The 17,319-nt window shown below is 37.1% G+C and overlaps 1 protein-coding gene across 4 annotated transcripts in view; it reads left to right on the top strand.

Annotated features, from left to right (window-relative positions):
* Positions 1 to 1,243: 1,243 nt before the first annotated feature.
* Positions 1,244 to 17,319, top strand: part of LOC127858540 (putative tyrosine carboxypeptidase MATCAP2) — a 38,178-nt gene continuing 22,102 nt past the window's right edge. The window contains exons 1-2 of one of the 4 annotated variants that reach the window (XM_052395752.1): positions 1,244 to 2,246; positions 10,237 to 10,800. In XM_052395752.1, coding sequence (XP_052251712.1) covers positions 10,240 to 10,800 — 561 coding nt within the window. In that variant the 5' untranslated portion in view covers positions 1,244 to 2,246; positions 10,237 to 10,239. Of the gene's footprint in view, positions 2,247 to 9,401; positions 9,753 to 9,895; positions 10,801 to 17,319 lie in introns of those variants that run through there. The other 3 variants (XM_052395751.1, XM_052395753.1, XM_052395750.1) reach the window with 3 other exon arrangements.

The raw sequence follows: 17,319 nt of genomic DNA, 5'->3' as shown, positions 1-17,319 counted from the left end.
CGTCAGACATCTTGCTGGCTCTGCCAATGTGCCGTCAGACTTTGCAAGTAGGAATGCCCCCGAGTGTTCTGTGCCAACCTGTCAAATCTGTACATTTATCTGTAATACTGAAGACTCTGTGGTTCGTAACGTCTGCATTGACAGTATTGTGATTGGAACATCGCGTTTGCCGTTTGCTACCAGATCCTCGTGGCTTCAAATTCAATCCGAGTGTCCAGATCTGTGACGTACACACGCGCATCTCAAACAAGGTACTCGTCCCTCTAAAAAACTAACAAAGATCAAAGATGTTAAACGTTACCTTCAAGTCGCATCAATCGCCAGAGATAATTTACTGGTGGTAAAACGCAGTGACCCTTTATTGCCTTTATTGCCACCATCTGAGTTGATAGTTGTTCCTCGTGCTGTTTTAGACGGATTGGTCAGCGCTCTACACATTAAGTTAGACCATCCATCTAAGCACCAGCTTGAACTTGTGATGAAGCGTCACTTTTACGCGTTGGACTCTATTGAAACTGTAACTCGGCAGTGCCACTTGTGTGCTTCATTACAGTCATTACCAGAATCCGCTATAAAGCATACAAGCGAAGACCCTCCAGAAGTTGTTGGCATGTCGTTCGCCGCAGATGTACTGAAACGTAATCAACAAACTATTCTAGTCGTGCGTGAGAGTGTTACCTCTTATACTAAAGCCTGTCTTATTCCTGACGAAAAAAGGGACACTTTAAGAGATGCTTTAGTGTGTTTGTGTACTGAGCTCCATCCATTAGACGGTCCCCCTGCAGTTATTCGTGTAGATCCCGCCCCGGGTTTTGCATCTTTGCAAAGCGACGAAGCCTTGAAACGTCTCAACATCGTGTTGGAGATCGGCCGTGTTAAGAACATAAACAAGAATCCTGTGGCTGAAAAGGCTATACAAGAGCTAGAAAATGAGTTGTTGCGGTATGAACCAGGTGGAGGCCCCGTTACTTGCATGGGCCTTGCTATTGTAGTCGCAAGGTTGAATTCACGTCTACGCCATACGGGCCTGTCTTCCCGTGAATTGTGGACCCAACGCTCTCAGTTCACTCATGTTCAACTCCCTGTGTCTGACCGTGATGTGATCCTCCAGCGGCATGATTCACGTATGAAAAATCACCCCCACAGTGAAAAATCTAAGTCCAAGGCTAGTGTTCCGGTACGTGTTGGTGATGTAAGTGTCGGTGATTTAGTGTATCTTATCTCAGATAAAAGCGAAATTGAAAGCTCGCAATAGGTATCTAGTTGTGTCGTGCGATGAAGAGTGGTGCTTTGTTAAAAAGTTCTCGGGAAATCAGTTACGGGCTTCATCCTATAAAGTTAAACGAAGCGAGTGTTACCGTGTTCCGTATGATAAAATGTGTTGCGAAAGGCCTTTAGTGTACTCCGACCCAGACCATGAGTCTGATGACGAATGTGTTCATTCACCAACTTATAGTGGTCCCCCAGCACCTTCAAGCATTCCTGCAACATTGACTACGCCAGAAAGTGTAGAACCAGTTCCAATTATTGTGTATGAGCCGGATATGACGTCATCATTTTGTGAACCCCCCCAAGTACACGTGTCTCCAGAAACAAGTTCTATGAGTATGACCTCGCCCGGTTACACTGAGCCAGCGCAAAGACCTCAACGCTCACGACAGCCTCCAAAATATCTTGATGATTATGTATTAGAATGATTAGAGTGGTGCAAGTTTGTTTGTCATGTTCAATAGTGTTTGGTTCTCTTAGTATATATGACTGACTTGTTCAATGATTTCTTATCCTTGGTTTTATGATGCAAATTCTAAATATGCAAGATACATGTTATGTACTTAATAGTTGTAGAAGTTAAATATTGTGTTTCTATCATTAGACATTTTTAATCTATTGGGTTTAATTTTCTAATCCTGTACTGATTTTGTATGTGTTATTATATGAAGTATGAGTTGTGTTCATTTGAAGGAAAAGAGGTTCCGCCAGTACATAATTAGTACGAGTTCTCTCCCTTACACCACTGTTATGTTATCATGGTATATTCCCATGAGTTACTCCCCTTTGTTGGAAGTTGGCCATTGAAACTGCGTTTTTCACCAAATTGTTGTATCCACTTGAGAGTTAAATAAACCAGTTCATCATTGACTATCTGGCAGTTATTCCTTACTGGCGCTATGACTCTTACTGACCCAGTATGGTATTCTTCAGTGTCAGTAAATTAAGTTTGGATTAGAGTGTAGCCACCATGTGGGGTCAGTATGAAGCCTGTTACAAATTTATCTTTTTGAGAACCATTCATTATCTGTCATCAACATAATAACAGGAGAAAAGTTAGCTATTCTGTTTTATATAATGTTGTCTTGTTTACATCTGTGACACCATTTAATTTTACTTACCTAATATCAAAAGCTTCCCACCTGATATTGCAAAAACATAGTCAGCATGTGACATGACTAAGCCAACGAAAAACAAGAATTCTGTACCTGTGTAAGATAAAAAGCATGCAATTACTAAGCTCTTATGCTCTGAGCCAATTATAATCAAAACATACAAATGCCAAATCAGCTTGTGTCCCTTTTAGTGTTCAATAAATGGTGAAATCATTATTTTCAATATACCCACGGTACTGTGCAGATTACTAAATATTTGCATTGTGGTTGCATTTATTGCAAATTATTTGTAAGTGTTCATTTCATCAACATCTCAAGTAGATGTCCAATCTTTACTATTTAACATCTTTTCATAAAATCAAATAAATGTGTAAAAGAGGTTTTATTTAATACAACAAAATGCATTGATAAGTTGGTTTCTTTTAATAAACATGTATTTAAGTTTAGTTTAGTTTTAACCTACTTATTTGATCTTGATTTCATCGAAACCTGAGACTTATATGAAACGCGTTTGAGTCCGTTTCCTCGGACTAGAACCAGTACTTGGTATCTAAAGAACGCTCCCACAGTGGGGATAAAACCCAAGACCTCCCAGTTGCTTGGCGGACACATTATCCCTAAGTTTATTAGGGTGAAAGATTGGCACTGTATAGACAGACAGACAGATAGTTTATTAACGTCTCACTTTCGTACATGATATTACAGATACAAATATAAAAGTATGGTAAAAATAAGACATGTACAAAACCACTCAGAATGAGTTATGAGAGACACACCTATATATATATATATATATATATATATATATATATATATATATAAATATATACAACTGTTATGACATAATTATGTTCATAAAAAACCCGCTGTTAAACATGATATTATAAAAATCATTTGTTTAAAATGTGACATAAAACAAAACACGCTAGTACAATAAGCATCACATATTTACAAAATATCCCCTATCTATACAAGATATGTTGTCTGGTGACTAGTATATAATGACAAGCTTTGGCACTGTATTTAATGAGTTCGTCATTAGATAATATGTAACAGAATTTGTTATCATCACTATACTCCGTGAAATCCGGATTTATTTCAAATATCTTTATGAACAACTTTTCTCAAATATCTTCGTAGAGATTACATGACATTAAGTACATGATATTTGTCTTCCACTTGGTTTATACAGTTAAAACAAAAACGTTCATTTGCAACAATTCCTTGATATCGTCTAGTTTCTATTTTAAGTGGTGCTACACCACAACGGAATTTAGCAAATGCACTTCTATGGGACCTAGGTATAATATTATTTTTAACATAAGACTCGGTGTTATATGTACATGAAAAAAATCAGAATAGTAAAACTAGAAAGGAAATGCTGAAAAAGGTGGACTATGAGCAAATTACCAAAATTGTGGAAACAGCAATCAGCGCAAACCCTCAACCAATCGTCCAGGAAGGGGCCAGTAAACTCGAGATCAAGCTAGTGGACAAGAAAATATCAGAAATTAAAAAGTCAGTAGAGGACCTGAGGCATATGAGATCAGGGAAAGCGCCAATAGGGAGAGAAACTATATTATACACGGTTTGAAAGAAAGCGACGAAAAGGACCCAACAACCAGGAAAATTAACGCCAAGAAAATGATTGACAACTTGATGGATTTTCTGGGGATAGAACATGAAGGATATGACACCGTAATAAGACTGGGGAAAAAAGTGAATTATCTGAAAAACCAAGACCAACAAGAGTAATATTTAAAAACAATGAAAACAAGCTGAAAAACCTACATAAACTCAAAAACATGGACTGTACGAATGTTCTGAGCAAAATTGGGGGTGACTGATGACATGACAAAGGCCAAAAGGGAGCAGAATAAGGAGCTCATTGACTTAGCCAAGGAGAAAACAAGTTACGACAACTCGGGAAAATACCACTTCCTGGTGTGGGGTCCACCTTGGGCAAGAAAAATTGTAAAAGTCGCCAAAAAGGACTAGTAGCACAAGGAACCGTTCATTTGTTTAATACTGTTTCTAATTGTGAGGATAAGCATCCTAAAAATGTTGTTAATTGTGAGGATAAGCATCCTAATGTATATAAGTTGGGTTCTTCAAGTACTTTTGGTGATAAGCATTCTTAAAATGTAAATTAGTTGAAACTTGTTGGTCAATGTGGTGATAAATATAACAAGAAGGCCAAGATGGCCCTAGTTTGCTCACCTGAGAGGAGTCGGTTCATTCAATCTCTACCAAACGTCAAACTTGACCTAGATATTGTCCAGACAAAATTCCTGGTCAAGTTGCATCAATATTGAACCAAAACTCTGTCATATGGAGTGTTTTTGTAAGATTTGACCTGGCGACCTATATTTTGAGTTGACCCCCCTTACCAAACATCAAACTTTGCTTACAAAAATAAATATTATGACCAAGATTCATAAAATCTTAAACAAAATTGTGACCTCTAGAGTGTTTACAAGGATTTTGTATAATATAATGAAAATGTGGACAACCTAAGAGCACTTAATTATGTATATATAATTATGGCATTAATTATGTGATATATATAAACCTAATCTTTGCACCAAGTTTCATGATGATTGTGCAAAAAATGTGACTTCTAGAATGTTCACAAGCTTTTTTTACTATATAAATATAAGAAAACTGCCCCCCCCCCCCCGGCAGCCATGTTATTCAACTGACCGGAACCATTTTCGAACTCAACTCTCATATCAAGGAAACAAATATTCTGACCAAATTTCATGAAAATTGGGCCAAAAATGTGACTTCTAGAGTGTTAACATGTTTTCACTATATACTTATAGAGAAAAATACCCCGCCCACTGGCGGCCATGTTTTTTCACCGATCTGGACCATTTTCCAACTCGTCCGAGATATCAATAAAACCAATGTTTTGACCAACTTTCATGATGATTGGGCAAAAATTGTGACTTCTAGAGTGTTTACAAGGTTTCTCTATAGCCACATAAGGAAAACTGCCCCCCTCCCCCGTCAGCCATGTTATTCAACTGACCGGAACCGTTTTTTCGAACTCAACTCTCATATTAAGGAAACAAATGTTCTGACCAAATTTCATGAAAATTGGGCCAAAATGTGACTTCTAGAGTGTTCACATGTTTTCACTATATACTTATAGAGAAAAATGCCCCGCCCACTGGCGGCCAAGTTTTTTCACCGATCTGGATCATTTTCAAACTCGTCCGAGATATCAATAAAACCAATGTTTTGACCAACTTTCATGATGATTGGGAAAAAATTGTATCTTCTAGAGTGTATACAAGGTTTCTCTATAGCCAAATAAGGAAAACTGCCCCGCCCACTGGCGGCCATGTTTTTCAACGGACCGGAACCACTTTTGAACACAACCAACATATCATTAAGACAAACTTTTTGACAAAGTTACATGAAGATTGGGCATGAAATGTGACTTCTACAGTGTTTACAAGTTTTTTTTCTCTTTTTTGATCTAGTGACCTAGTTTTTGACCCGGCACCACCCAGTTTCAAACTCGACCGAGATTTCATTGGGACAAAGCTTCTGACCAAGTTTCATGGACAATAAATGTGGCCTCTAGAGTGTTTACGAACAAATGTGGACGGACGGACAGACGACGGACAAAGACTGGTCACAAAAGCTGACCTGAGCAAAAGGGTGAGCTAAAAATCGTAATCTGAAATGTGTGTATTCTAACGCAGTTTTATAAACAAACTAGATGAGTTTAAAACTAGATTCATGTCAGATAAGACGGACATCATTATGATCACGGAAACTTTACCGAAAAACAGCAGATTTGAAATTATGAAAAGTGAAATTTCGCTAGATGGATACGATATGTTTCCTGAAAACTTTCCAATTAAAAGCTCCAGGGGTATAGTGATCTATGTAAAAGGTGAACTAAAAGCGATAGAAATTGACATAAATCAAATATTTAGTGAATATTGTTGTATCAAGATTAAGCTTAGCATTCTTGAAGAAGAATCGTTTTCCCATATATTAATCACGGGTGATTAATCCCAGCCATTAATTGGGAAAACATTGAAACAAGTGATAAAGTAAGTTCAAATTTTTTGGAATGCATAAGAGACTGCTTTTTTGAACAGATAGTAGATAAACCAACTAGATTCCGTATTGGACAGGAACCATCTATTTTGGACTTGATAATTACAAACGACTCAAACAATGTACAAAACATTAATTACCAAGACCCCTTGGGGCATAGTGATCATTTAGTCATAACATTTGACTATGTATGTTATACTCAATATTCCAATACTAACACTGTCAAGTTTAACTATAAAAAAGCTGAATTCGAGAAAATAAGAGAAGGAATGACCTTGGACTGGGATGAAGTATTGGAAAACAAGGACACCAATGAAATGAAAGACATATTTATGACCAAACTGAACAATGAAATGAACGAACTGATACCAAAAAGAAAGAGCAGTGTGAGGAAAAACAGCGTGCCACTTAGTGAAGAAATAAGAAAATTAATTAGGCAAAAACATCGAGCATGAGAAAAGTACATGAAGGATAACAACGAAGAAAACTACAAAATATATACACGGACTAGAAACAAAGTGAAATCAATAGTAGCAAAGGAGCGTAAAAAATACGAAAAGGAAATAGCGGAGACATCAAAATCTAACTGTAAAAATTTCTGGACATATATAAACTCAAAACGGAAAACGCGTAGTTGAATATCGGAATTACACGAAACGAAAGATGGAGAAATATTTATAGCTAATAGTGACCAAGAAAAAGCAGATGTTCTAGCAACATTCTTTACTAGTGTATTCACAGAAGAAACCGATGAAAACTTTGATAGAATGGAGAACATTAACTTTGAGAAACTGTCAAGTGACGATGAATTTAAACCAGAGGAAGTGAAAACCCTATTAAACGAACTCAATACATCTAAGTCTCCAGGTCCAGACCAAGTTCGCCCAATTGTTTTGTCAAAACTGTCAGATATAATCCACATACCTATGTGCCATATATTCAACAGCTCTTTCAAGTCAGGTATTGTGCCTTGTGAGTGGAAAATTGGCCAAATTACAGCATTATTTAAGAAGGGAGATAAAAAAACTAGCCTCAAACTATAGACCAGTCAGTCTTACTAGTGTAATCTGCAAATTGATGGAAAAATTAATTCGTAAACGGATAGTTGACCATATGAATGATTTATTCATTGATAGGCAGTTTGGATTTATTGGAGCCCGATTAACCAAACTACAGTTACTCAGAGTTAAGGACCACTCGACTAGTATACTAGATGAAGGAGGTGAAATTGACACAATATACACAGATTTCATGAAGGCGTTCGATAAGGTCCCACACAAAACATTAATATACAAATTTGAAAAATATGGCATCAGCAAACAAACATGTAAATGGGTACAAAACTTTTTAACCAACCGTGAACAAAGGGTACAAGTCTATGGGAGCTATTCACAATGGCACGATGTCACCAGCGGCATTCCTCAGGGTTCCGTTCTAGGTCCTATCCTATTTGTGGTGTTCATAAACGACTTACCAAAATGTGTGAACTCTAGTCTTTTTATGTTCGCTGACGATACAAAGATATTCCGTGAGATTTCCACCAAAGATGATCAGTTAATTCTTCAAGATGATTTGAATAGACTTTTTGAGTGGAGCAATAAATGGCTGTTAAAGTTTCACTCAGACAAGTGCAAAATATTGCAAATTTTAACAAAACCCTCAGAAATAAGATCATACACTATGCCAAAATATGAAGGATGCCTCGTTTCTCTAGAAAGAGTTGAAAATGAAAAAGATGTTGGTGTAACAATAAACACAAAATTGAAATTTGATGAACACATACAAAACCAAGAAAATAAAGCCAACAAAAGGATGGGATTAATAAGACGTTCATTTAAATTTCTAGATATTAGAAGCTTCAGATTATGATACAAGTCCATTGTAAGACCACATCTGGAATGTGCGAGCAGTGTATGGAGTCCATCAAAAATTAAAGACATTGATAGCATTGAAAACGTCCAACGTAGAGTAACCAAAATGTTACCCAAACTTAAGGATATGTCATACGATGAAAGACTTAAATTTATTAAACTACCCACTTTGAAATTTCGCAGACTACGGGATGATATGATTGAAACATACAAGATCTTGAATAATATCTATGACAAAAGAACAACAGCTGGAATTTTTACTCTGCACACAAACACAAATAGAGGTCATCCATTGAAACTTGTAAAGCACAGATGTGACATTCGCAAGAACTTTTTCTCCAGCCGTATTGTAAACATGTGGAATAATCTACCAAGTGCTGTCGTCACAGCCAAGAACACGGATACATTTAAAAGACGCCTGGATAAAGATTGAATCAACCACCCGATGATGTATGATTATAAATGTGACTATAATGTAATAACGGTAAACCGGAAGCAAAACACTGAGACCATTAAAAAGTGAGGACGAAGAAGAGGCCACTACAGACCTGCGGTGGTAATTAACTGGTTCCCCGTTGAATATAACCGTTGACTATAATATACAATATATAAAATTAGCCTGTACCGATCCCTATATAGAGAGTAACGATAGATAAGGGGAGGTAACCAATCTACGGTGGTAAACCACCCAAGGTAACCTAAGGTATGTTTGCTTAAACAGCTTATATGTTCTAAATTTGTTTCCTCCTCTGTCATGAGCAGCTTGCTCTCTGTTTATGTTATTTAACCAAACAGCCTTATAGTCATTAAATAGATCATCAATACAGTTATTGGTAATAATATTTGCGTTCAGATGTCGAATAGCTAATACTGATGTCCAGCGGTACTTTCATACATATCTTTTGGTGCCAGTTGTTTGTGTGGTGTCTTTTCATGTAAGACCATTTAACACTTTGTAGTTGATACGGTTATTGTCCATACTACTTAACCGGAACCAGTGTGAGAGGACGGACTTCCATTGCCGTGCATTTGGGGGGAGCCTACCCATATCTCCAGTTATTCCCGCGTTAGGCGTATATTTTCCCACTCCGAGGTAGAAACGACACGCTCTGTGGTGAACGGCATTGATAGAGGCATAGTCCTGGGTTCCCCATATTGCTTCCCTTATAACTTATGGTTATCCACAGACTGTCTGTCTGTCTGTCTGTCTTATTTAATGTGAACGAAAACAATTCACTAATGAATCATTTCTTTAACTACGTTGGTAAATTTTTACATCTCTCAATCTAGTGCTTTGTAAACTACGATTTGCCGGTACTTTATCTTTGGGTCAATTGGAGCAAGTTGCCAGGGTCGCTTTGAGATCTCTGGACTATATTGAATTTTATGGTGCTTTAACAATGTCAGCTATTGAAAGGTGTTAGTATCGTTTTGTTAACTGGTTTGCTGCATTCTCACAATAGGAAGTGTGTAACACCGTGCTTAAGTAGTATACAAAAGTGTGCAATCAAAGCGGAATTCACATGCCAGTATTCTAAAGCTAACTTTACAGAGTTTACTTTAAACCTAGTAAAAAGTGTTGATAATGAAGTATTAACATAAAAGAAAGTGCTATGAAGAGTTTTGATTCTTTGAAATTGAATGTGATTTGTAAAATGTATAAATTGCATTTGACATCAAATAAAAAATCATAATGGTTAAATAACTTGTAGATCTATTAAGATTTAATATGTGATATATCAATCTGGAATCTGGAATCATAATATACAGAAATGTACATAAGATGAAAGTGATTTATGTCTACCATTTGTGGAATAATGTAAATAAAATTGGTAGTGGATAAAATGCCAACACTGACAGAAAAGAAGAATATGTTAAACAAACCACCAATCTACTTTCAGACTATGAAAATATGTGGGAATCAGGTCCCAAGTGGACCATCCAAAAGGAGAAAGAAAAGTAAGAAAATGAAATTTCGGAGACAGTTTGTATCGATGACATCCCTTATTCAGTTAGATAATAACAGTAACAATACTGAACAAACCTCTGCTGGAAAATTCAAAGCAGATTCATCAGAGAGTAATCTATTTATACGAGATCTATATAAACCTGCTCGCCAAATAGACTGTGAATCTGCCTCTATGCCCAAACTGCCACAGCTTTCTTACAAATGTTCAACACCTACACCATCAGTTTCTTCAACAAGGACATGCGATAGCTCTCTTAGGTCTTCAATCGGTTGTCGTTTACCTGTCACACTTCCTGCCAGTTTGCAACCAGCCGCACACGAGAGGCGGAAAAAACTGCCACTACTAGCTGCCATAAAACCTGAAAATGAAAAAAGTGAAAGAGACAGATTCATTCGTTCTAATTTTAATTACAATCCTGTTTTTATTTATCGTTTTCCTGCGGAGGAGGATATTTTGGACAAACTTGGAAAGCCCTCTGACAAATATCTCAATATTGTAAGTATTGCCAATACTATTTGTCACTTACCAGTATGTACTGTACCTGCATCCTGGACCTGTGTGTTGGCACGTGAGCAGAAATCTTGTGAAACACGTATTACACTAACTCGTTCGTAACTGGATCCTGCAATCTTAAAAATACTTGGAACAATTTGGTTTACTTAAGAATAAAGGAAAATGTGAGAATTACACACAACTTCATAGATCATGTTGATTTTACCTAAAATGAAGCAAGACTTAAAATTGAAATACTGGAAACTCTAAATTACACAAAACATTATCATGAAACTTGATATAACCCTGATAAGACCATACATTTGCCATTTGCTTGTCTGTAACATTTTTCGACTCTCAAGTGATTTAAAATGTATGCCTATTAATTTCTTTTTTTATACAACCTCTACATTTCAGTGCTCAGGGCTTTTTTAGCTCACCTGATTGCTCAGGTGAGCTTTTGTGACCGGTCTTTGTCCAGCGTATGTCCGTCCGTCCGTCTGTCCGTTAACATTTGCTCGTAAACACTCTAGAGGCCACATTTCTTGTCCCATCTTCATGAAACTTGGTCAGAAGCTTTGTCCTAATGAAATCTAGGCTGAGTTCGAAACTGGGTTGTGCCAGGTCAAAAACTAGGTCACTAGGTCAAAAAAAGAAAAACCTTGTAAACACTGTAGAAGTCACATTTCATGCCCAATCTTCATGTAACTTTGTCAAAATGTTTGTCTTAATGATATCTTGATTGAGTTCAAAAGTGGTTCCGATCCGTTGAAAAACATGGCGCTAGTGGGCGGGGCAGTTTTCCTTATTTGGCTATAGAGAAACCTTGTAAACACTCTAGAAGTCACAATTGTTGCCCAATCATCATAAAAGTTTGTCAAAACATTGGTTCAATTGATGTCTCGGACGAGTTTGAAAATAGTCGAGATCGGTGAAAAAACATGGCCGCCAGTGGGCAGGGCATTTTTCTCTATATGAATATAGTGGCAGTTTTCCCTATTTGGCTATAGAGAAACCTTGTCAACACTCTAGAAGTCACAATTTTTGTCCAATCATCATGAAAGTTGGTCAAAACATTGGTTTTATTGATATCTCGGACGAGTTTGAAAATGGTCGGGATCAGTGAAAAAACATGGCCGCCAGTGTGCCGGGCATTTTTCTCTATATGTATATAGTGAAAACATGTGAACACAGTAGAAGTCACATTTTTGGCCCAATTTTCATGAAATTTGCTCAGAACATATGTTTCCTTGATACGAGCGTTGAGTTCAAAAATGGTTCTGGTCAGTTGAATAACGTGGCTGCTGGGAGGGGGCAGTTTTCTCATTATGCCCCCCCCCCCCCTTTCGAAGAAGAGGGGGTATATTGTTTTGCTTATGTCGGTCGGTCCGTCCACCAGATGGTTTCCGGATGATAACTCAAGAGCGCTTATGCCAAGGATCATGAAACTTCATAGGTACATTGATCATGACTCGCAGATGACCCCTATTGATTTTCAGGTCACTGGGTCAAAAGTCAAGGTCACGATGACCCGAAATAGTAAAATGGTTTGCGGATCATTACTCAAGAACAATTATGCTTAGGATCATGAAACTTCATAGTAGGGCTCCCACGGGTCAAAAAATGTCTTCGGGTCGGGTCGGCGGGTCAAAATTTCAAAGTACGGGTAATTTCGGGTCGGGTTGGGTATTAAAAAAATCAATTTTTTTTTTGTAAACTACAATAAAACATTTATTATGCCCCCCTTCGAAGAAGAGGGGGTATATTGCTTTGCTCATGTCGGTCGGTCGGTCGGTCCGTCCACCAGGTGGTTGTCAGACGATAACTCAAGAACGCTTGGGCCTAGGATCATGAAACTTCATAGGGCCACGACTTTTTTTTTTATTGGTTTACAAAAATTATTTTGAAAATGGTCCATCGGGCGGTCGAAAAAAAAAAAAAAAAAAAAAACATCATTGGAAAAAAAGTTAATACTAATAACATCAGAACAAAGACAACATATCTTTTATAACCTTAACACAGAGACAAAAAATCAAATTATGCAATAAAACACATCTATATCTTCAAATGAAATGAGTCCTAAAAGCACCTTTTGTAACATCAGGCAATTTTAAACACTCCATTACATGACATGCGTTCTTCTCCCATTAAAACGAAAAACTGCGCTTCATTTCCATAATTCGATGCGCACCATTACGCAATGCGATGCCCGTTGCATAAATCTTATATAAGATAAACTACTCATACACAAATTACCTGGTATGTGTTTGCTCTTACTCGACTTATGAGATCGTGCATGAAAAAAAATCGAGGTAGATCGATCCATGCGTCGTCGCGGTAATGTTTGTCAATGTTGTTGTTGTCATGAAAACTCGTTGATTTACAAAGCAAAACGTCTTATTTGAACTGACGCGAATTAATTTAATCATATTTGTCAACTTCGCTTTTGCTTTATTTTGATAATTTAATCCAAAGTTTAATGTTAGCAAGTGTTTTTGTTTACTGGAATTGTAAACAAGGAGTCAGTTAAAGTCTTCCGAAAATGTGCAGCCTGTGTGAATTGACAGTTTGACGTCATCAAAGGAAAGCCGCTTTCTGTCGGAAGCAATAAAGCGACAAATTTCGCGCCGAAAAAATTGGCTTCCTTTGTCTAGCAATCAACATGCCGAACCAATCGTGTGTTTGTTTCTCAATTGCAATCCTCCAATTTAATAAAAGCACGTGCATAGCTCCGCCTTCGAATCTTTTGCAGAGAACGGAGGCGGAGTTTAACTGTTAATTGAGCAAGTGTTTTACGCAAGTTGAGTTCCGATTTGCCGAAATTACTCGGCCCTAAGCATTAAAACGACAAATACATTTATCAATGATTTTCCGAGATATACCGATTTGTTCCGATTTCCAAACTTTCTGTACAGTTCCTATAAACTATGGCAGACGTGTTTACAAAATTCCTAAACACATATATCGTAAATAATGGCAGTGTTTTATTGGATTATTTATACTAATTATCAAATACTTTTTATCTACTATAATATCGGGTTTGTTTAATATAATTAACATGTTAAACAATATAGTTGCGTCACAGACTCGGAAATAAATTTTGATGGGGTCGACATTTTACTGACGCTGATTTTCTTATTGTCTGTAATTTTTACCCGAAATAAATTTTGAGAAGTGCCCATAAAAGGACTGGTACATAATGTGTCACATTGAAAAATATCCCGATCTCTGCAATATATGTGAACCAATCGGTGATTGTACGTACTTGATTTTATTCGCAACCGTACTCAAACCAGATCGATTTTTTTCTCGTTTCGCTCGTTTTGCAGTGCGGTCGGAAATAAAATATTTAAAAAAAAGACGATTTTCCGATTTTATTTTTTTTCCCATTTTCCAAAAATTAGGGTCGGCGGTTTTGTAAACCAAGAAATATAAAAGTCGTGGCCTAGGTACATTGATCATGACTTGCAGATGACTTCTATTGATTTTGAGGTCACAAGGTCAAAGGTCAAGGTCACGTTGACCCGAAATAGTAAAATGGATTCCAGATGATAACTCAAGAACGCAATAATTCTAGGATCATGAAACTTCATGGGTAGATTGATCATGACTCGCAGATGACCCTTATTGATTTTGAGGTCACTAGGTCAAAGGTCAAGGTCACGGTGACCCGAAATAGTAAAATGATTTTCGGATGATAATTCAAGAACGCATATGCCTAGGATCATGAAACTTTATAGGTGGATTGATCATGACTCGCAGATGACCCCTATTGATTTTCAGGTCACTAGGTCAAAGGTCAAGGTCACGGTGACCCGAAATAGTAAAATGATTTTTGAATGATAACTCAAGAACGCATATGCCTAGGATCATGACACTTCATAGGTCGATTGATCATGACTCGCAGATGACCCCTATTGATTTTGAGTCACAAGGTCAAAGGTCAAGGTCACGATGACCCGAAATAGTAAAATTATTTTCGGATGATAACTCAAGAACGCTTTTGCCTAGGATCATGACACTTCATAGGTACATTGATCGTGACTTGCAGATGACCCCTATTGATTTTAGGTCACTAGGTCAAAGGTCAAGGTCACAGTGACAAAAGTCGTATTCACACAATGGCTGCCAGTACAACGGACAGCCCATATGGGGGGCATGCATGTTTTACAAACAGCCCTTGTTTTCTTTAAGGTGAAACACATCAGATACATTTAACAAATAGCCGTTGTGAAATAAGACTAAATTACTTCACAAAAAAGTATTCTTTATGCAGAAGTACCACATTCTTTATAGTAATACATAAATTTATTATAAACTGTGCTTGATAAAACCTCAATTATGGGATATATAAAGACAATGTTTAGCAAAACAAATTGCATATGAGTTGAAATAACCCTTTCAATAAAAAAAACACTGCTATGATGTGCTTTCTCTATAAGAATGTAGGTGTATCTATTAGAATCAAAATGACTAGAGCAAATAAAGAATATAAGAGATCATGGGAATAGAGGTCTATCTTATTTCGTTATGTAGTATTATTTTCTTTAAATTAAGCACACAAAATAAAAAGGCTTAAATGCACAATATAGACTGGTTAAAAACAAATCCTTCATAACTTTGTTACAATAATTGTGAAAAACTTGATGTATCAAACTGTAAACAAGATCTTATCTCACCATATCAAGACTTAATTAAGACGTATATAAGATGGAAGATGACTAGAAAACTGGGGAAAGTGAATACTTTCTTAATTAATTTAAATTATAACAAAACTTCAGCGTAAACAATTCTATACTAGTCAAATCACTAATTTCTTTTTCAAAAAGAGCAACATATTAACATTTTCACTTTTCATGCAGGATCTTTGTGCACACACAATGTAACCAGCTGTAGAGAACACATGCTCACTGGCAACTGAAGTTGCTTGAGTAATTAAATACTTCTTGGCGATGTGTGCTAAATGTGGGTATTTCTTCTTGTTGGAATTCCACCATTAAAGTGGATTTTTGCCCAATTTGATACTTGGTTCAGCATGGTTATCATTCAGTTCAGTTGATACTTTATCAGCATCAGGAACACTAAAACAACGCTCATAAAAGATATCCCCAAACAGTTCAGTAAGTGCAGTTTGTTGTTACACCACAACAGAGAGCTTCAGGAATGTTGTTATCATCAGAATCTTAACTGGAAAAATGACTGGACAGGTAGCTTCACCACCTCGACAGTAGAACGAGTTTCACACACAAGTTCAACTTTACAATTTTTACAAACAGTCATGCCTTTGTTGGTATCATAATGTCCTTTTCGTTTTGGGATTAAAAACTTAAATACGCCCATACTGGCGAATCTAACCCCTTACCGCGTCAATAGTTTTCATTCCTCTTTATTCACTTGGTAATCAATACACACAGATTGACAAAATACTTATAATACCACAGAAACATGAGCTTTGAAATCGAGATTTGAAACCACGAAACTATATTATTTAATCCCGAAGCGAGATGGAAAGTCAGAACGGCACATTTCAAAACGGCCAGAACAAAACGGCAGAGTTGATTTAAGGCCTTTCTTTTGAAAAAATATTGACCCGACTGGTACCGTTTGCAAAAACTTTGACCCGGAATCGCAGGTATTTTTTTTTACCCGCGGTTCGGGTATTTTTGGGTACCCGTGTGAGCACTACTTCATAGATACATTGATCATGACTTGCAGATGACCCCTATTGATTTTCAGGTCACTAGGTGAAAGGTCATTGTCACGGTGATCCAAAGCAGTAAAATGGTTTTCCGATGATAACTCAAGAACACTTATGCCTAGGATCATGAAACTTCATAGATACATTGATCATGACTCGCAGATAACCCCTTTTGATTTTCAGGTCAAAGGTCAAGGTCATGATGACCCGAAATAGTGAAATGGTTTCCGGATGATAACTCAAGAACGCTAAGGCCTAGGATCATGAAACTTCATAGGTACATTGATCATGACTCGTAGATGACCCCTATTGATTTTCGGGTCACTAGGTCAAAGGTCAAGGTCACAGTGACCCGAAATAGTAAAATGGTTTCCAGATGATAACTCAAGAACGCTTATGCCTAGGATTATGAAACTTCATAGGTTATTGATCATGACTCGCAGATGACCCCTATTGATTTTCAGGTCACTAGGTCAACGGTCAAGGTCACGGTGACCTGAAATAGTAAAATGGTTTCTGGATGATAACTCAAGAACGCTTATGCCTAGGATCATGAAACTTCATAGGTACAATGATCATGACTCGCAGATGACCCCTATTGATTTTCAGGTCACTAGGTCAAAGGTCAAGGTCATGGTGACCTGAAATAGTAAAATGGTTTCTGGATGATAACTCAAGAACACTTATGCCTAGGTTCATGAAACTTCATAAGTATAATGATCATGACTCGCAGATGACCCCTATTGATTATCAGGTCACTAGGTCAAAGGTCAAGGTCACAGTTCCAAAAAACGTTTTCACACAATGGCTGTCAAGGTCACGGT

This window comes from Dreissena polymorpha, chromosome 14 (assembly GCF_020536995.1).
Source record: "Dreissena polymorpha isolate Duluth1 chromosome 14, UMN_Dpol_1.0, whole genome shotgun sequence".
Taxonomy (NCBI): Eukaryota; Metazoa; Mollusca; class Bivalvia; order Myida; family Dreissenidae; genus Dreissena; species Dreissena polymorpha.
Note: the sequence above shows the minus strand (reverse complement) of the source record. Positions and strands in the feature narration are given on the sequence as shown.